Here is a 21426-nt window from a genome sequence, read left to right as displayed (position 1 = left end):
TAATCCTGGACAACTATACTAAGATAACCCTAATTTATTGAGCAACAGATAACAGTAATATCATGGTGAGTATTGGCAAATTACAAAATCAAGTCCCATCTACATCTTTACACAGAAGTCAGCACCCTGTGAGAGGATTTGCTGATGTTCAGTTGAAAACAATAGATTGGAAAGACATTATTCAGTATCTTCTATATTTACAATAGGCCGGACACTGATCTGCATGAGAATCTGACTCAAGAGCTTATTATAAATGAAAGGTAGCGTTACCAGAGTGAGACATGTAGCTCAGGAGAGCAGACTGTCAGTCATTACATGTCTCACACTGGTAACTCCCCTTTCATTTATAATGAGCTCTAGAGGCACCGTCTCAGGGAGATCTGTATCCAGTCCTTAGATCTTAACAGCTCATTTACATATTAAGAAAAATGTGGATTCCTCTGAAATAAAATGTTGTATCACGGTTAACAAGGTATCCATTTATTCAGCTTCCTATGACCTCCACGCCCATATAGGTGGCTTAGGAAGGTTGATTCTACTGACAGATGACTTTTAAGTGTTTTCTATGGTCAGAGGGGCAAAAGCTACTGCCAGAAACCTCTGTTAGCGCCTTATCTCCCTAAAAACTTAATGATCAGGTGTTTAAATTGCAAATACTAATCCTTTTATCCCCTGACATCATTTAATGAGGCAGAATTGGAAGAACCCATACGTCTACTGTAATAGTCAACCACTTTCCACCAAAATCGTCAGGATCGACTTATTTTTATCTAATGTACAGTCATGGCAAAAGTTTTGAGGCTGACAAAAATAATTTTGTTTTTCATAAAGTTTGTTGCTGTCAGATATTTTTATGGTTACTGATGTACAATTATAATCATTTCGTGTTTGTAAAGCACTGTGGAATTAATGGCGCTATATAAGTGAGTAAAATAAATCAATTTCATATGTTTTTATACTTTTATTCACAAATTCATCAAGTTTATACAAAGACTCAATATTTATAGTGTTGACCCTGATTTTCAAGTCTCCTGTAATTTTCCCTGAGTTGTTGAATATCGGCTTCTGGGCCAAATCCTGACTCACCCATTGTTAACCAATCAGTGCCTGGAGTTTATCACAATTTCTGTGGTTTTGTTTGTCCACCCACTTTTTGAAGATTGACCACGGGTTCTCAATAGGATTTAGATATGAGGAGTTACTTGGCCATGGACCCAAAATGTCAATGATTTCTTCACTGGGCAACTTAGTTATCACTTTTTTGTCTTCTGAAAAGTTGCTCCATCATGCTGGAAAAAGCATTGTACATTACCAAATTATCCTGGATCGTTGGGACAAGTGGCTCTTGGGGGATGTTTAAATACCATTTTTTTATTCATGGCAGTGTTCTTAGGAAAAATTGTGTGAGCCCACTCCCTTGGATGAAAAGCCCCTACACCTGAATGGTCTCATGATGCTTTACTGTTGGCACAAAACTGGATTTATGATGGTGCTAACCTTTTTTTCTCCAGACAGTCATTCTTACAGATGTTCCAAACAGTCTAAAGGGGTCTTCATAAGAGAAAATAACTTTGCAGGAAGTACAGGGATTGGACAGCCGAGGACTTAGGTCAGGTTATTTTCCCTGATGGAATGGAGGATTATCCTCAAAGATCTGGAGACCAAGTCAGCAACATCATGAAGAGGCTTTCACACTTGTACAACTCCTGAGATTATGGTGTGGGGTGGCCTAATGTGTAGTAGGACGACCCCTCTAATCTTTATTCCAGGTACACTAGCTGCTCAGCGTGACATTGATTGGGCAGTACAATCATTGGCATGGCTATTTTTCAACCTGACAAAGCCAGGTAGCATGTTGCCCATGCTGCAGCCTGTACAGCCTGTCTCCCAACAAGCACATCTTGGACATCATAGTTTGGCAATTACAAAGGGAGCTGCCAGCAGTGGATCTTGATCCACTGGAGCATTATATTTGTCAGACATCCACTAACCTTTTTCATAATATGCCAACTCATGTAAGGGCATATATTTTTTGCGAGTGGAGATACTGAGTAAATCAAGTTGTTTTGAAAATTTTGTTTCCATTCTTCCATCATTTACATATTATTAACATGTCTAACGATCCTGTGATTTCCATAATTCCAAGACATTTCCTTCTTGGTGTTGGAATTTCATTGTTGAGGAGTGTACATATGAATTCTTCCAGGGGTGCCTTGTCTGTCATACGAATCCTTAGGATAGGGTATTATGTACGTCTGGCAGGTCAGCTTTAATACCGCAGTGCAGCTAGTCTGTTTCTTAGAGACAGAAAATGACTGTATATACCTAGAGAACTTGTGCATATCATTTATATGTATACTGCAACCATGCAGGTGCTGAAGCATCTGGCTATGATTCCCCTCTATATGATCGTCAGTGCTCTTACGCCTTCCATTGCCTACATTCAAGGCAGTAAATGATGGCGTCCTGCTAGAGAATAACATGATCTCTGAGTAGATTAGTACAGAACATTCCCCTGCCTCATCCCACGTTCATTAGTATATAGCGTGGCACACTGCCTGCTGCAGACACATTTCACTCCTTTGGCTGCTTTTCAGTTGGCACAAAGTGAAGTTTTCGGTCTTAAGCAGTGGGTGGATGCAAGTAACAACCCAACAGCTTACATTTTAGGATTACTTTTCTCCATGCGGTGAGAGGGTATTTCTCCGTGCAGCTGACACCAGCACAGTTAACTGTGAAATGGCAAGGAAAGAAATGTGTGATTCCCTGGGTGTTTGCATATATTATTCTGCAGTGTAAAAGTGACCATGTTTGATTAGTAAACCATACTTCAATAAAAGAGCAGATGATATTAGGGACTGCATGTACCAAGGACACTGCTTTCATTAATGTTTTAAACGGCCGGTGAGATCGCTTGCAACGGAAGCAAGGCACTGAGCCGCAGACAGCGTGTGGCCACACTTCACTTCCTTACGCGTTTCGGAAACTTTGGTTTCCTTCATCAGAGGAGACTTGTGTGTAGATGGTACATGATGTCATTGCTATGCTTGCGCTATATTTCGCTTACACAGCAATACAGTATTAAGTGGGCATCAACCTGACTTAGGGACATATATACCCTTATAGAGTAACCGTTGTTTTAAATTTTATTTTATAAATCATTAGTACATGTGAAAATAAGAACCTTTGTAATATATCTTATCAGAAAAATCCACTTCTTTCTCCTCCTGCATTGATCTTTCATGCTCAAGACAGATTTTCTCATTACTGAGATAGGAGATGACAGTTGGTGCTTTTTAAACTCTATGGAGCGGGGGGAGGAGAAGGAAGGAAGATCTAGAGGCAGACATATAAATTCTGCTGCAAGTTCTTCATGCAGTTCATAACAGAATAATGTTGGCCAAACCATCTAATTTTAGTGGTCAGACTGGCTGACCATCCAATGTGTATTGGAGTGGACTAAGTTTCTTCCCACAGAAGTTGCCAGGACAAAGAATGATTAAATTGTTGAATCTTGCCATGACCAAACCTTTTGTTCTGAGAGAATGTAAGAGGCTATCAGAGACTGTGCTTCCTTTTTTCTCCTTTAGAAAAGCTTGGCAAAGTCATTTGTATAGAGAGAAAAAGCTGTACCCCGACCTATGCTGTAACTTTAAGGGTACCCTACATCTGCTGACCATAAAATATGAGAACGTATATTTTTAGTCCATTGTTCATAGCAGATACAGAATTCGAGCAGTTTTAGCAGTATAACTTTGTGTAGGTTTCAGCTGTTAGAAAAGTAATGGAGAATTAAAGAGTGCCGTGTAAACGGAATTAGTAATATATTATTTAGAAGAATGTAATTACTATCACCATTGTAACGACTTGGCATGCTGAAAGCTGTTGTTTTCCAGTTACATATAATTGCTTAACAATATGTTTTATGGGTTTTTTTTCTTAATTTTTCAGGGATATAGATAATGGGCTGTGTGCAATGCAAGGATAAAGAAGCAACCAAACTGACAGATGAGAGAGATAACAGTCTAACTCAGAGCTTAGGGTACCGCTATGGGACAGATCCCACGCCACAGCACTATCCGAGCTTCACTGTGACAACCATTCCAAATTACAACAACTTCCATGGGTCTGCGGGGCAGGGACTTACAGTCTTTGGGGGCGTGAATTCCTCATCACACACAGGAACTTTGCGTACAAGAGGGGGAACAGGTAAGATTAAGTAATTTTGTCTCATTTTAATATGTCCTAAAACCCCTTGCACTGTCTCAAATAATCCAATTAAAACGATAAGTGATGAAAAGTCATGTTAAAATGAAGATAGTATGTGTTGCTTATCAATAGTGATGAGCGAGCATGCTCATTACTCGAGATTTACGAGCATGCTTGGGTGTTTTCCGAGTATCTTCAGCGTGCTCGGGTGTTAAGTTTAGTCACTCCCTGCTCATGATTTGCGACTGTTTGACAGCTTTAATACATGTGAGAAATGCCTGTTTCTTAGGCATTCCTCACATGTATTAAATGTGTCAAACTGTCGCAAATCATGCACACAGAGTGACTGAAACATAACACCCGAGCATGCTGAAGATACTCGGCGAGCACCCGAGCATGCTCGCTGAAAGGGTTAACAGCACATACTCGCTCATCACTACTTATCAACCTTTACATTAACTGCCAATTTGCCTGCATTTTGCCGAGTGTGAGAATGAAATATGAATTAAATGTGAAGGTCAAGTCCACCTTAGCTACATGATTAGCTCCATGATCATTTATTATGACATTTGAAGTTCAGGATCTGACTACAGTCTACAACTCACAACGTGCAGGTACACACGGTGAGAAAGTCATAGTCAGTTAATGTTGTTTGAAATCTGAGTAAAGGTGGATTTGGGCTTAAATAAAGTATAATAAAGTATAATATGTAAATTAACATGAAAGCTGAAGGTTTGTTAATTTTAAAGCAGAATCAAAATCAGGTTGTCAAAGACCATAGCAACACCCAGAACAGAAATTCACTGTATTACCCTTGTGTTAACCTTGTACTCCCCAACCCTTGCTAAGTGTCTTGAGACCTAAATTGTCTCTGCAGTGCTAAAGAGGCAAAAATAGATTTTTGCCCCTATAGAGATACTATTTTGTTTGTCGGGGAAAGGAAAAAATGCACATTTTTATTTCCCAGACCCCAGAGCCTGACATGCAATGGTATAACAGGATAACTGCAAGTATACCTTCATTTTCAGATCCATTAAGGATGTGGACATAGTGTCTATGTTGCATTATTAAAGGGAATCTGTCAGCAGGTTTTTTGCTATGTAATCTGACAGCAGCATGGTATAGGGACAGAGATCTTGATTCCAGCAATGTATCACTTAGTTTATTGGGTGCACCAGTTGCAATTGAATCACAGTTTTCTTTGCTGCAGAGCTTGGAATGGGCAACTCTGTATAACCCCGCCCCCCTCACTGATTGGCTGCTTTCTGTGTACACTGTGTATTGACAGAAAGCTACCAATCAGTGGTGGGGCAGGGTTACACTGAGCACTTGACTAGACGGCACAAAACACCTAGTCCTCTAGTGATAAAATCCTGCTGATAAAACACTGATTTTATTAAAATAAAAAACACCCAGCCTAGTAAGTGATATATCGCTGGACTGAGGCTCTCTGCACCTACATCATGCTGCTCTCAGATTACCTAGCAAAAACCTGCTGATAGATTCCCTTTAAAGCTTGCATTTACAAGCCACAGACAGAGGCTGCATCACTTCCAAGTTCTTATGACAAAAACGTATGATCTGTCCTTGTCCAACCGATGGTGGAGGAGCTAGAGAACACAAAAACGCAAATAGGGTCTTATCCGGTATAAATTTAAAAGGTTAAAAAAGGTTTTGCTAACCTGGTAGAGTTGTGTTCACACAACAATATAGAGGCACAGACCAGCTGCAACAGGTCCACAGGTCATCTGACCAATAAAGTGATTAAAGGAATAAACATGGATATTCTGTGCTGCTGGTGGGTAGAAATGTAGATCCAGGATACACCACACTATGATTGCTTTTTTATTAGTCTACGCGTTTCGAAGTTTACATACTTCTTCCTCAGGACATAACCACTTGTGGTCGACGTGTTTCGAAGTTTTCATACTTCTTCCTCAGGACATAACCACTTGTTATAAAAACCGAAATCATACTCTGGTGTATCCTGGATTTACATTTCTGCCTACCAACAGTGCAGAATATCCATGTTTATTCCTTTATTCACTTGTCCAACAGAGGCAATTTGCTGACTGAAATAACCATTTCCTTTAATGTCCTAATATATGCACTCAAAACTGCAAATTTGCAGGTTAGAGTTGAGGAGATTAGATGTCTGTTCCATTTTTCAAAGGGACATGAAAATGAACATTGCAGTCATATTAATTGTTATGGGTAAATCCTCCATTCATTCTTTCTTTGCAATGGGTATTATGGAGTTCTGTAAGTGTGAGAAGGCTAGGACATAGACAGGACGTGCAGCCTCCGGCACTTCTGAGCACAGACAACTTGGTGTAGGAGTTTTCACATTCCTGATGTACGCTATATGTACACTCATCATATATTACTCCTGGTATTTTCCTTGAAAAGAACAGATTTCAATACATTACATGTATAATGTTGATAGACAATTGATCCAGTAGTCCTACGTTTATCAATATAGAAACATCAAAAACGTTTCAATTTGGGTGGAAATACACGTGTTGTTTAGTTGACAGCTGTTTTACTGACTCCTTTATTAAAGGGAATCTGCCAGGTCCCCCGTGACTCTCCTTTCCCCTTCTCCCCATTTATAACATGGAAATAGGGCCGACTAGCCTGGGGAACTAACGCCCCATCGACGAGTCAAAGCCCTCATTAGCATAGGGTCAGCGGAGGTTATAAATGCTTTTTTAAAGCATATATTTAACTGAATTATATTACACAGGGCTGGTTAGGGAGGGGGTTTAATCACACATAGGTGAATGCTGCTGGGTTGGAGGGCATGGGGGACCTGACAGGTTCCCTTTAACAACCATTTTAATTTCAATGATGAGGGAGGATGGAACTACCATGCCAACACCACCCCCAACATCTGCAGTTATTTGATAGTCAAGGGGCCCTGTTAACATTAGATCACTGACCACTCCCTACAAAAAAGCTGAGTTTGGTTATTATATAATGTGCTGGCCAGTTTTACAAACATTTCATTTACTACTAGTTATATGTAGGTGGTCGCAGACTTGATAAATTAATGAGCTAGCGAGACACGACTGTTTGTATCCTTATATATACTTATATACACTGTACCGTGCACAAGTTTTAGGCAGGTGTAGAAAACATACTACAAAGTAAGAATGCTTTAAAAAAAAAATTTTTATTATTTAACAATATGTAAACTGAATGAACAAAAGAGAAACCTTAATCATATCATCATATCAAAATGTTACACGCACGCCGTCTAAGTTCAGATAGGGGTGAGACCGGTTACATGAATTCGTTGGAATCCTGATGGGAACCGTTACTCAGGACGACCATAGGCTACAGGCACACAATAGATTCAGTTGCTGACCAGACACATCTGACAAGAGTCTTCATAAACGGTAGAACAGTAACATTTAATGAGGCATGGCCAGTGCAATGCAAAGTCTCTTTGAGCAACAGGCTCCAGTAACAACAGTACAGTCTCCTTTGCAGCACAGCAGTACAAAGTCTATTATCCGGTAGCACAGTACAGCACAGTTTTAATACATACCCAACCACAGGCTTTTCCTTCACAAGGACTCAATAATACACAGTATTCTTTATCCTACATGGAGATGGAGGGGGGAAGGGTGTGATGAGGGAGATGATCTCTATGACAGGCTTCCTTCCAGTCCTTATTTTCCTGGCCGATAATACTCCACACTGTTAGCTCAGGGAGTCTAACTGACCTTTGTTTAGCTTCCCTCCTGACCTGAATTCTGTTCCCTTGCCTTCTGTGAGATACAGATCATAAGCCACCTTTCTCTTCTCCTGTGACTGTGTTAACCCCCCTGGTTGCTGGATGCTTCTGGAGCACAACACTTCTTGTCTCCTGAGCTTGTAAAGCACTACTTCTGCATGTCACAAATATTTGGTGTGTGACCACCTTTTGCCTTTAAAACAACATCACACCATGAATTCTTCTAGTTACAATAGCAGTTTTTGAAGGAACTCGGCAGGGAGGTTGTTTCAGACATTTTGGAGAACTAATCACAGATCCTCTGAGGATGTAGGCTCTCACAAAAGCTTTTGCCTCTTCATGTAATCCCAGACCAATTCGATGTTGAGATCAGGACTTTGTGGGGGCCGTATCATCACTTACCAGATTCCTTGATCTTCATTACACTTAAGATAGTTTGGGGTCGTCTTTAGGATGAATAATGTTTGGGGTTGTCCTGCTGCGGAATAAACTTGGAGCCGATTAGATGACTCCCTAATGGTGTTGCATGATGGATAAGCATCTGCCTGTATTTCTCACCTGCCTGTGCTGTGTTCTTTAAAGAACTGTGTACATCGAAAAATTGATGCATTGTTGCTGTTTTGAAGGCAAAAGGTGGTCATGCTTACATACTATGTACTGCTACAGGCTGATGCTTATCCATCATTCAATACCATCAGGGAGGCATCTGATTGGCTCCAAATTTATTCTGTAGCAGGACAATCACCCCAACATATAGTCAATGTCATTAAGGACTACTTTCAGCGTAAAGAAAAACAAGGAGTCTTAGAAGTGATTATATGGCCCTCACTGAGTCCTGATCTCAACATCATCAAGTCTGTCTGGGATTACATGATGTGACAGAAGAATCTGCACAAGCTTACATCCACATAAGATCTATGGTTAGTTCTCCAAGTCATGTAGAACAACCTCCTTGACGAGTTCCTTCAAAAACGGTGTGAGTGTACTTAGAAGAACACAACAAATATTGATAAGATTTCTCTTTTGTTCATTCACTTTGCATTTTGTTAATTGACAAAAATAAACTATTTACATAAACTTTGCACAGTTCCAAGTATATGTACTGTATGGATAAGTGTAAATGTAATGACACATTTTTATCTCTCGATATTACTATTCAGTGTGACTATAAAACATATGTCTGCAGACAGATTCAGTGTCCACATGTACACAGATGTTTCAAAGTATCTACTGGAACAGACACTACATATTTCTAATGCTAGACAATCTATTCAGCAATGCAAAACGTCGCCCACTATAAGCTTGATAGCATTCTATAAAAGAAAAATTATTTTTTTAAGCAATAAAGTAAGCACTATAAATAATTGACTTTAGATTTCCAACCATAAACAGATTTCTACATAGCAATTTTCCTTTGAGTGTTCAGGAAGTAATTCACTTATATTCCATGTACAGTAGCTCCTATCTGTGACACATTGCTCAGAATGATGAGTGAGATAGATAACATTGTCTTGGTTAAAGATAAAAACAAACTGTGAACCTTTAATTCCTCCTACAAAAATGGCCCCAGCTTAAATAAAAGAGAATTGTACTTGCATAAGTATTGCTGCCAAAATGTGACATTACCCAGGACAACCAAGCCCAGATATAATGAACTGGTTGCAATATACTAAGTATTTTTCTGCAGAACATTAAGTGAATTAAAATACACTATTCTAAATTCCAGCTTTGTTAAGCGTCATGGCTGCACATTTCACGCTCTTCATTATGAGAATGAGTCTATGTTGATTAAAGGGTAAATTATCTTCTGTACAATCCCATCAAAAACTGGTAGAGGCTATTCTAAACCGTTGCATATGGAATGAATCAGATTGACTTATAGTGTAAGTGCTGATTTGTGCCAGAACTATTTAATGTATGAGCTAATGTAATGCCACTTAATATGCGATCTGCTTTCATTCCTCAGGAGTTACACTTTTTGTGGCTCTTTATGACTATGAAGCAAGAACGGAAGATGACCTAAGTTTTCAAAAAGGAGAAAAGTTCCAGATCCTTAATAGCTCGTAAGTGCTAATATGAAGCTTTTTTATTGGATTAAAGATTTTCTTTTCTACAGTTTCATGTATATTAACATAAAACTTGTGAAAAACAATAAAGGAGGAGGGGGAGGCTATGCACTTTCGGATTAAAGGCTTTTGTACATTTATTTAAAATTGTATGGGTATTCATTAAATGTGACATTAAGCAAGTTTCAAAATAGTCTTCATTAAAAATGTTATCATTTTGCTGCTACAGAGCATCCGTAAGTCTTATCTGGCTGAATACTTTTCCAAAAATCTTTCAAATCCAATGGAGCTCCTACTCCTGCTTCTGATCTCTCTCTGCTCCAGCCCTCCATACTTGTGGTGTTAATGCTCTTTCAGATGTCTAGGTTTCACATATGAGTTCTATTCATGATTTTCACAGATAAATCTTCTGCAGTTCATGTATCTGAGCTTTTTTGCAGACCGAGTGATAAAAATTGACACACTGACAAAAAGCTTGATTCAAAATACTGATGAAAATTAGTTTTTTTCTGCCTATGACAAAAATCACTCGTGTCTTAATGAGACCTTAGATGTAGCTGTGTGTTTTATACTCATTATATTTGCACCAATTTTAATGAAAAAAGCGAGTTAGTGATGCACATTGCATCACTAACAACGCTAGGGGGGCAGTGTAGATAGTAGAGAAGACATGACAGGTTCCCTTTAAATTCATCATTAGTGGAGGATGAAAAGGAGTGGGCGGAGTGGTGCACGGACCAGGTGGTCACACCAATGGTGCATCAAAGCCCTCTCATTTACATATCTAATAAAACTGTTTTGTTTTTTTTTATAAAACAAATTTAGTAAAATCTACAGTATGATTTTTATAGTGGCTGAGTCTCCTTTATGAATGTCTAATAATTCCGTTTCAGTTTATTTTAGGGATGACAGACTCCCTTTGTATCAAATTGTTCCATTTAGGCGACTGTCACTTTCCTTTTCATCAGGTATTGCGATTTACTTTTTGCATAGCAAAAAACTAAGGCATACACAAAGAAGCAGCCATTCCATATGTAAACTGTCTAGAACAGGTCCAGCTTGTTATTCATCTGCATTGTTTTCATTGTAAAAATGTGTCACTTAACTCCGCTCAAAATATCTTCATATCTTCATCTACCGAACCGAGCCCTGTTACCCCAGGAAATATTGCACTTCAAACACCTTTCTGTAGTGAAGTGAACCCACTGTAAAAGAGATAGATAGATGGATAAATAGATAGATAAGAAGATAGATGGATAAATAGATAGATGGATATACGGATAGATGGAAAGTTACATATAGATATGAAATAGATAATAGATAGAATGTCACACCAGTGGGACGTTGGCTGCAGCACAGGGTACACACGCTCTTGCAGCGCAGCATACCCACGCTCTGGCAGCACAGCATACCCACGCTCTTGCAGCACAGCATACACACGCTCTTGCAGCACAGCATACACACGCTCTTGCAGCACAGCATACCCACGCTCTTGCAGCACAGCATACCCACGCTCTTGCAGCACAGCATACCCACGCTCTTGCAGCACAGCATACCCACGCTCTTGCAGCACAGCATACCCACGCTCTTGCAGCACAGCATACCCACGCTCTTGCAGCACAGCATACCCACGCTCTTGCAGCACAGCATACCCACGCTCTTGCAGCACAGCATACCCACGCTCTTGCAGCACAGCATACCCACGCTCTTGCAGCACAGCATACCCACGCTCTTGCAGCACAGCATACCCACGCTCTTGCAGCACAGCATACCCACGCTCTTGCAGCACAGCATACCCACGCTCTTGCAGCACAGCATACACACGCTCTTGCAGCACAGCATACACACGCTCTTGCAGCACAGCATACACACGCTCTTGCAGCACAGCATACACACGCTCTTGCAGCACAGCGCATACACACGCTCTTGCAGCACAGCGCATACACACGCTCTTGCAGCACAGCATACACACGCTCTTGCAGCACAGCATACACACGCTCTTGCAGCACAGCATACACACGCTCTTGCAGCACAGCATACACACGCTCTTGCAGCACAGCATACACACGCTCTTGCAGCACAGCATACACACGCTCTTGCAGCACAGCATACACACGCTCTTGCAGCACAGCATACACACGCTCTTGCAGCACAGCATACACACGCTCTTGCAGCACAGCATACACACGCTCTTGCAGCACAGCATACACACGCTCTTGCAGCACAGGATACACACTGTAAGGCAGCGCTAGTCATCATAATGGGGGTTACTCGCTTCGCTGCGTCAATCAATGCACACGTGCAATGTCTTTACGTTTTTCTCACAAAGCTGCAGTTTATTACTTCATAAGCCACAGTTCACCGGGTCCAACTCCGTGGCACGCCGACACACATATCTACAATATTCATGAGACAAGTGGCACACAGGCCCACTTGCTCCAGGTTACAGCCTATGGCAAGGTAATAAATTATCAATGTCCATATCAACGTCCATGTAACAAAGTGTATTACCTTTGCCGGGTTTTGGCTGCTACAGTCCGTTTATTCCGCCACCACTGTGGCTTTGCGGCTTTCCCAGGTGGGGGTCTCTAGCCGTCGTCCCCTCATGGGCTACTGGTATGTCTTCCACACTTGACATCCAGCCTGCGCCTTTCAGGGTTCTTCACCAAGCCGGCTCTCCCTCAAAGGCCACTGACATCCACGCACAGGATCCAGGCTTGGCCTTTCAGGCTGCCAGGCTTCACTCTCGGCCTCACTAGGCCTCTCACAAACGGTGTCCCACACACACGGAGCACAGGCCTCACACCAAACACACCTGTCTCAAATTACCAGGGTTTATATATCCTGTGCACACACACACAAACTGACAGGACCTTGCTGATGTCACAGTCATGTGATCAGTCAGCTGTGTGTATAGGTCCTGTGTGCTGTCCCAGTCATGTGTACAAACCTTTACTGTGCATACAGGACCTGTGTGATGTCACAGTCATGTGACCAGTCACCTGAGGGGAAAGGTATATGGTCAGGTAAAACACATCCTAGACCATTACCGTAATGCAAGCACGTCGCTGCATTACAACACGCTCTTGCAGCACAGGATACATACACTCTTGCAGCACAGTATACACACGCTCTTGCAGCACAGTATACATACGCTCTTGCAGCACAGTATATACACGCTCTTGCAGCACAGTATACATACACTCTTGCAGCACAGTATACATACACTCTTGCAGCACAGTATACACACGCTCTTGCAGCACAGTATACACACACTCTTGCAGCACAGTATACACACGCTCTTGCAGCACAGAATACATACACTCTTGCAGCACAGTATACACACGCTCTTGCAGCACAGTATACATACACTCTTGCAGCACAGTATACATACGCTCTTGCAGCACAGTATACATACGCTCTTGCAGCACAGTATACACACGCTCTTGCAGCACAGCATACACACGCTCTTGCAGCACAGTATACACACGCTCTTGCAGCACAGTATACACACGCTCTTGCAGCACAGTATACACACGCTCTTGCAGCACAGTATACACACGCTCTTGCAGCACAGTATACACACGCTCTTGCAGCACAGTATACACACCCTCTTGCAGCACAGTATACACACGCTCTTGCAGCACAGCATACACACGCTCTTGCAGCACAGTATACTCACGCTCTTGCAGCACAGTATACTCACGCTCTTGCAGCACAGTATACTCACGCTCTTGCAGCACAGTATACACACGCTCTTGCAGCACAGTATACACACGCTCTTGCAGCACAGTATACTCACGCTCTTGCAGCACAGTATACTCACGCTCTTGCAGCACAGTATACTCACGCTCTTGCAGCACAGTATACTCACGCTCTTGCAGCACAGTATACTCACGCTCTTGCAGCACAGTATACACACGCTCTTGCAGCACAGTATACACACACTCTTGCGTTCACAATTGCCTTTTTTTCATTCCTCCCACACTAGAGATATGTGAGGAATGCATGACAAGACTGAAAAACATGATCTTTATAGAAGAAAACACATGGTGCATTTGCAGATGGGATTAGAGCAAGCATGGACACAACCCCAGCAGTTACTTCCTCAACCTGTCAGTTGGTGTAATTGTCATTATATGCCTGCATACAATGTAACACTGTGCACTATGGAGGCAATTATTGGGGATTGTGCAGATGGTACTGACCGATCGAAAAAGATAAAGTGAAGCATCAGTTGCACATGAAGATTTCTGAGTGCGGTTAATAGGACATTGCATTGATGTTGCCTGGTGTCCTGTTATAGTGACATGTCATAGGATGTTTCAGGTTACATGCAGGGTGTGGGTCACAAATCTCCATAAGCCTGGAAAAATCTACATGTATCATTCACAACAATACTAGTACATGCAACTAGCACTTTCCACCCCAAAGTCTCCATGACATCTCATGTCAATCCACAGTCCTAGAATATCGGCATCTAGGTAAGGAGGAACTAATATTTTTTAAAATCAGTGTGTTGAAGAACATGGAACTTATTAACACTCAGAATACTGAATCTATTTTTTATTAAAGTAGGTTTGTTTCTCTCATGATCGTAACAAGACCTCTCATTATGTTATATTGTTTTTATTTTATCATCTTCTGAGAAATCAAATCCAGAGATTAGAGAGAATGTTGTCATGAAAACTACACAAAGGCCCTGATTCATCAAAGCTTTTATGCCAGAAAACCAATGGAAAAAACTTTGAAAAGTCACAAAAATGACTTTTGCAGTTTTCATGTTTTCATGCCAGTTTTACCCAACTCCGTACTCCAAAATATGTATGAGGGCGTGATGCCACAGCTCGTCTAATTCATGACGAGCTGTAGCGTTCCTTGCACCAGAAATTTTACTCCAGTCTCAGACTGGAGTAAGATTTGTGTTGAGGCACACGCCACTTGTCAAACACATCTGGCTCCAGCACACTCCATCATCAAGACAGACGAGATAATCACCGGTCTTAATGAATCGGGGCCTTTAAAATCATTTTACTTCTGTATTTACTATTCTACTCATTTGTATTCATGATCAGAGTATGCACTTACATCAGTCTGCAGTTGCCATCGACCTCACTGTTGCCAGTGGAAAAACTAGAAAACCCACTAAAACCCATTCCAATGAAGAGAACATGATTACTTTACACAGTTCAGTTTTTTTCCTTCAGAAATATGATCCTGGTCCTACTGGTGGCAAACATTATGCTATACTTAAACTTTTTAAGGTGGCCACATGTTTTAGATATGTATCTCTCCCGTCCCCCCGGTATACATGAATGCTCAGGAGGGGGAAAAAGCCATGGTCAGACACCTCTGGCGGCAGCTTATCGCTCATGGGAACATGGCTGTTTATATTTTAGCTACCTGATCTTTTCCTTCCCCAACATCATCTGTTGAAGAAGAGTTGGAAGACCTCCACAAACATTATTAGATGGTCAGATGATCCCGATGGTTGTGTATGGGGGTCTTTGGTTACCTCTACTGGCTTTTTTGAGTTCAGAGGGTTTAGATTATAATATTTTATAGGCAGGGACTATTAATTGTTTGGATTACTTCAGATTTTACTTGTTTGTTACTTTCCCTGCTGAATATCTTGGTGCAATATTAAGATTATTGTTTAGGGTGCAGGCTATATCCCGCTGAGTGCATCCTTCTGCACAGGTCATACTTAAGAACACGTAGCACGGATCATTTTATTGAACGGTTGAGTGGCCACCATATTATTTCTATTGTTGCTTTCTAATACTTATCCCACCCACACTGAGCTGCTGAGCATTAGAAACATGGTGGACACACGCAATGGCCCCAACTGCGTAAGAGTATATACTGTCAGTAAAAGCACAGTTGTAACGTGTGAGCAGGGTAGGAAACACAGAGGTTCACTGCCTCCACTGTCCCATGATTAAGGCTTAGCAATCAATGAGAATACATCCTGCAGTGTTTCAAGAGGAAAATATATACAATTTCAAGCACCACTTCAGCCTTTTTTCTAATTCAGTGCTGGAGTGGCGTCATTAAACTAAATTCTCTGCTCTCAGTATTATACTCACCAGCCATCATCTTCATCTGGCACCGCTCTGGTCAATCTTCTGCAGTTTGTAACTTGTCGGATCGCTTCAGTGTTTGCTGGGCTATCTGGAAGTCACTACTCAATGTAGATCTATGAGATCCAGAACGAGGATCTCATAGATTTACACTGAGAGCTTATTACTGTTACTTCCGGTCAGTCAGAAGTTGCGGTCAGAAGATGGCAGATCAGGACTTGAGTGGTGCTGGGAACAGCTGAAGACGGCAACTAGTAAGTATAATACTAGAGCTGGAGTGGTGCTTTTGGAAGAATATTGGTGATGGTTCTAACATATATCACGCCTGTACCTTGGCACGTTTTAATAGTTCTCACCCTTACTCTGCTCAGCTACAGAAGGTAGAAGTACAGGAGTTTTGTGTCTGGGGAATTTCCAAAGGTTAAGAAATTATCCTCTATACAAGTTGGCACACTTGCCTCGGTCATATACACATGTTGTATTTGCCATTATCATAGTAACAAAAGAAATGTACCTTACGCTGGTGAATAATGTAATGTGGAATTAATGGCGCTATATAAGTGAGCAAAATAAATGAATAAATAATATGTTCTCTTTAAAAGACAGATCCTTTATTTTCTATTTGTGTCTAGTGCAAATGAAAAAACTAAAAATGTACGCCTCCAGCTCTTTGCTGCCAGTTTGTAATTTCACTGCAGTAGTCAAATCTGACCATTCATTATTTGCGTGCGGCACCCACTGTTAAATTTAGCACACTGCCAAAATCCCGACATGTCCTCTGTGGTTCATACACTACAGGAGACATAATGCATGCCAGTAGTATCATACTGCCATCTAGTGTATGCTTCCTAGATTTGCGCATAGCTTTTTTCTTTTCTTCCTTTTGTTACTGCAGCAGCACATGGTGCTTAACAGCCATTTTAAATGAAATTTCCTTAAATCAATTATTGTGATCTTTATTTTAAATTGCGCCCATATATTCTGTGGTGCTTTAGAGAAAGCAAAAACATCATGACCATTAAGAAAAGGAAAGTTTGTCTCAATACATTATCTTTTTGAAGTAAAAGTATACGTGGCACTCTGCTGATTACCTCTGCAGCCCAAATGAATAGCCGAACATGTAACATATGGATCCTCAAACTCAAGGGCCCCTCTTTGCAGTCTTCCACTCTGCGCCCATTTATGATGCCCACGTGCCATAATTGACAACCCACTCTAGGACAACTACTGTTGAAGGTGAAATTGTCACATCTGTCAGAGGCTCAAAAAGCCTACCATGGACAAACTTGGCACAAGCAACTCCATCTGGCAGATTCTAGAGAAACCTAGACCTTCACCCATATAACGGGTCCAGTGGAAGGCTTCCACGCAAGGACTGCTGACCAGAGAAGCAACCACAGGCAGAAAGGGTCACCAAGCAGGTTCATAGACAAGAGGTCACGTTAGGAACAGAATCGTAAAACAAGAGGATGGTCAAAATTCACGTTGAGGTCAGAAAACAGGAGGAATCAGAAAAACAACACAAGCAAGGCATAGAGGTCAAGTCAGGTAGCAAAACGAATTGACTGGCTGTGGAAGTCAGAGACCCAGGGGTTTAAATAGCAGACCGCCCAACCCATGGCTTTCAGAAAGGAGTAATCAACACCAGGCAATGAACCCCATAGTTATCTGATCTATCAGCACCAAAGTCCCAGGTATAAAACAGGACTGATGCTGTCAGTTATGACTGCTGTTTTACAGCAGAGGTATTGATGTCATGTAATAAAGCAATTGAATTATTATAAGTTCCTACTCACTCCCATAACATTTAGCTTTTCCAGCCCAGGCTTCATAGCCTACTTCCCTGTGACTTCATTATATTTCCATGTATTCTTGATACCACTAGGAAAAAAGATTTCCAAGAAATGTAGCTCAGATCACTGATGGATCAATGATCCATCCTTTTAATTGATTGTATGATGATGATGCTATATGCTACATAGTCACTGTCAAAATGACAGTCATCTGCAGAAAATGTAATATCTGTCATTCCCAGGGGATACTACCTTCAGGTTATTAGCTTTCAAAAATTGCTTTTATCACTTGCAGAATCACCTTTGAAACCCACTGACAATGTCACCAGCTATTGATCTTTCAACTCCGGTATGCAGTAAATGTCAGATTACCTGTCTAAAATCACAAAGCTGTATTATAAATTTCTATTTAGAAAATATATGCCAATATATTCTTGCATTCATTCTTTTCTATCCTAGTATTTCCTAGTTTATATTTGTAATACTTAAAAAGGACCTGTAACAGGTGAAAAGTGGCCAGTTTATGGTCATATTTTATTCATTCCCACTGCTCTCCTGATTATTCTTTTTTCTTTACAATCTGCCGTACAGTTCCAAAGATATGGGTCTTTTAAGTTATTGCTAATTTTTATGGATTTTACTAAAGGGGCGGTGGTCACAGGATAATAATGCAGGACCACCTAAAGGCACCCCTGAGGATCCTATGAGCACCGCCCCCTTGTAAAGACTGTAACATTTAACACTAAATAATGGCCCTTGTCTCCAGAACCGTATGGCGGATTAAACAAAAAGGGCAGAATACTCAGGAGAGCAATGGGATCGGGCAGCATGTATCAGATGTCAGATTCTCTTTAACAACGTCCATTTCCTAACTTAGCCAACCCTAGACTTGAATTACTGTACCTGTTTATAGTTCCCAACAAATGTTTGACCATGCAAGTAGAACCGGTAAGTAAAACACAAAACTTGTACATTATCCAAAAGGCTTTTTTGGGGTGTTTTGTGTAGTCGCATGCCAAAGGGTTTCCATTTGTCAGCTTTTCATAAGGTTACCTTTTTATTGGGCAGTGAATAGTACAGGCTGCTTTACTTATGTGTACTTGTAAGATATCCATATTTTCTTATATGGATGTCATTGGCATATGATCTACAAATTCCCACGGCATATGCAGGCATTGGTTTATATAGTTATATAAGCTCACCTGAATATCTAAATTAGTGTGAATTTAGTCGTTTAAGCCTTTAAAGGGGTATTCCCATGTCCAAGATCCTATTACAATATGTAGTAGGTGTAGTAATAATAATATTAGGTAATACCTCCAATTAGAAATGTAGTTCAGTTCTTCTGATTCGCTATGGTTCTTTCCTCATGTGCAGGACATTGCATTAGCTTAGGTATCCATGGTTATGACCTTTCATATAATGACAGTTAGCTGCTAGTGGTCGTAACCATGGATACCTAAGCTACTGCAATGCCCTGCACATGAAGAGACATAGTGAATCAGAAGAACTGTACTACATTTCTAATTGGAGGTATTTGCTAGTATTATTTTCATTACACCTACTACATATTGGGATAGGATCTTGGAGATAGGAATAACCGTTTAAGCGCCCATACACATTAAAGTCATCAGAACCTGATAAATTTGGTATTATTTGGGGCACAATCTCGTGCGTGGGGGGGGGTCTCTCACCTTTCCTTCCACAGATGTTGTCAGCAAGATAAAGATCGGGCAGTTTAAATGTAAACGTTCGATTATTTTATTCCTGGGAAATAAGCTTCCTCCTTTGGTGTCTGGACGCTTCTTATTCCCCTCCCCATTAACAACACATGAATGCTTGGCCGAGTCCAGCGTTCCTTGGTATGGTGGAGGGTTCTGGAGAGATAGCTGTTAGCCGGATGAGCTTTCAGCTGACAGCTATATTATGGCACATTTAGATGGAACGCTCATTCCGACACTTGTGATAAGGTCGTATTTTCCAGAATAAAATCTTAGTTATTGCCAGTACATTGCCAGGAGTGTCCTGCTGGAACATGATTTTGTAATAACCATGTTCCATCCGTTTTTCATTGAACCGTGTAAACAGGCGAGTAAAAATGCTGATGGACTTGTAATCAATCGTGCTGGATGAGGGGCTGAGATCGGCCTGCCTCCGTGGGCCATAAGGTGTATCGGTGTCTTTAATCACAGTGCCAATGAAAAAATGCATTGTCCGCATATGCAAAGCTTTTGTGGACCTATGGAAACAAGGTTTTAAATGCTTGTCATTCTTGCCTATGATAATGCAGGTTTTCATTATTTGTAATATTTGGGTCTGTAATATTTTGAGATAATTCAAAGAAAAGACGATTTCACATAAAACTGCAGGCAAAGTTGCTGAAATAGTTATTGCCATGTCGTGGTGTCTGTAGTGGATGCCATATAATCTACTTGCACTAGAAAGATTGCAACTTATAAAGTTGGTTTGAGTAATTGTGTTCTCTTCTGTGATGGAAAATTTATAACAAGTAGATCCAGAAATGGATTATCTCTAACATGTGTGTCAAAGTACCAAATAGCCCTAAAGGGAGTCTGTCACCTCCAAAACTGAAATTGAACAATTTAAACATTCATATGGGGGACTTAGCCCCTCTAAAAATCATACTGCCACTGTAGATTTTGTTAAATTTGTTTCATGGAAAATAAATGAGGTGGCTTTTGCGCACCCTTGTCATAGCCAAGGGCTCGGTGCACCAATCCGTCTCTCAGTTACCACCCCTCCCTTTAATGTGATTGACAGCGCTCTCTTTGGAGCACTGCCTGGTCTAAATCCCCAGCTCTGAACATACTGACCCTCCAAGTGTTAGTGTGTGGAAGGGCCGGGTCCTCCTCTCCCTCTCCTGTATCTGGCGGCCGCTCACTGCACACAGGATCACAAAGCAGGGGGCCGATGACGACAGAAGAGGGAGATGAGAATGTGTACTCACTGACGCTGTATGCGTACTCCCGGCTCCGGCATATCAGTGTATGCGTGCTCTTATCCCCTTCTTCTGTGTGTAATGGCTACAGGATCACAAAGCAGTGGGCGGCCTCTACACCAAGAAGAGGGAGATGAGAGCCCGACACACACTGACATTGTGCACGTTCTCATTTCCCTCTGCTGTCAGTATCGGCCAACTTCTGCTTTGTGATCCTGTTTACAGCGAGCGGCCGCTTTACCCAGGAGAGTGATGAGAAGGCACTTGCAACGCCCCGACACTGTATGTGCTCTTGACCCCTGCAGCATCAGTATGTTCAGGCCTGGTGACTTAGATCAGGCAGCGCTCCAAAACAAGTGCTGTCAATCACCATAAGGGGCGGGGTGGAGGATGGTAAGGGTGCACCAAAGCCCCCTCATTTACATGACTAATAAAACTGATTTTCTCTAGAATAAATTCACTAAAATCTATAACCAGTATGATTTTTATAGAGAATAAGTCCACCACATGAATATAAATAGTTACGTTTCAGTTTTGGAGGTGACAGACTTCCTTTAAAAGAAACCTGTCACGT

The 21426-nt window shown here is 41.2% G+C and overlaps 1 protein-coding gene across 4 annotated transcripts in view; it reads left to right on the top strand.

Annotated features, from left to right (window-relative positions):
• The window catches only part of FYN (FYN proto-oncogene, Src family tyrosine kinase), a 204077-nt gene that overhangs the window by 156827 nt on the left and 25824 nt on the right, over positions 1-21426 (top strand). For all 4 annotated transcript variants that reach the window (XM_073675869.1, XM_073675868.1, XM_073675867.1 and 1 more), the window contains 2 exons: positions 3952-4209; positions 9918-10014. In XM_073675869.1, coding sequence (XP_073531970.1) covers positions 3963-4209; positions 9918-10014 — 344 coding nt within the window. In that variant the 5' untranslated portion in view covers positions 3952-3962. The remainder of the gene's footprint in view (positions 1-3951; positions 4210-9917; positions 10015-21426) is intronic.

Source organism: Phyllobates terribilis, unplaced genomic scaffold (genome assembly GCF_046119375.1).
Source record: "Phyllobates terribilis strain yellow unplaced genomic scaffold, ASM4611937v1 Scaffold_3__8_contigs__length_932513732, whole genome shotgun sequence".
Taxonomy (NCBI): domain Eukaryota; kingdom Metazoa; phylum Chordata; class Amphibia; order Anura; family Dendrobatidae; genus Phyllobates; species Phyllobates terribilis.
The sequence above is the reverse complement of the archived record's forward strand: the minus strand, read 5'-3'. Positions and strand labels throughout refer to the sequence as shown.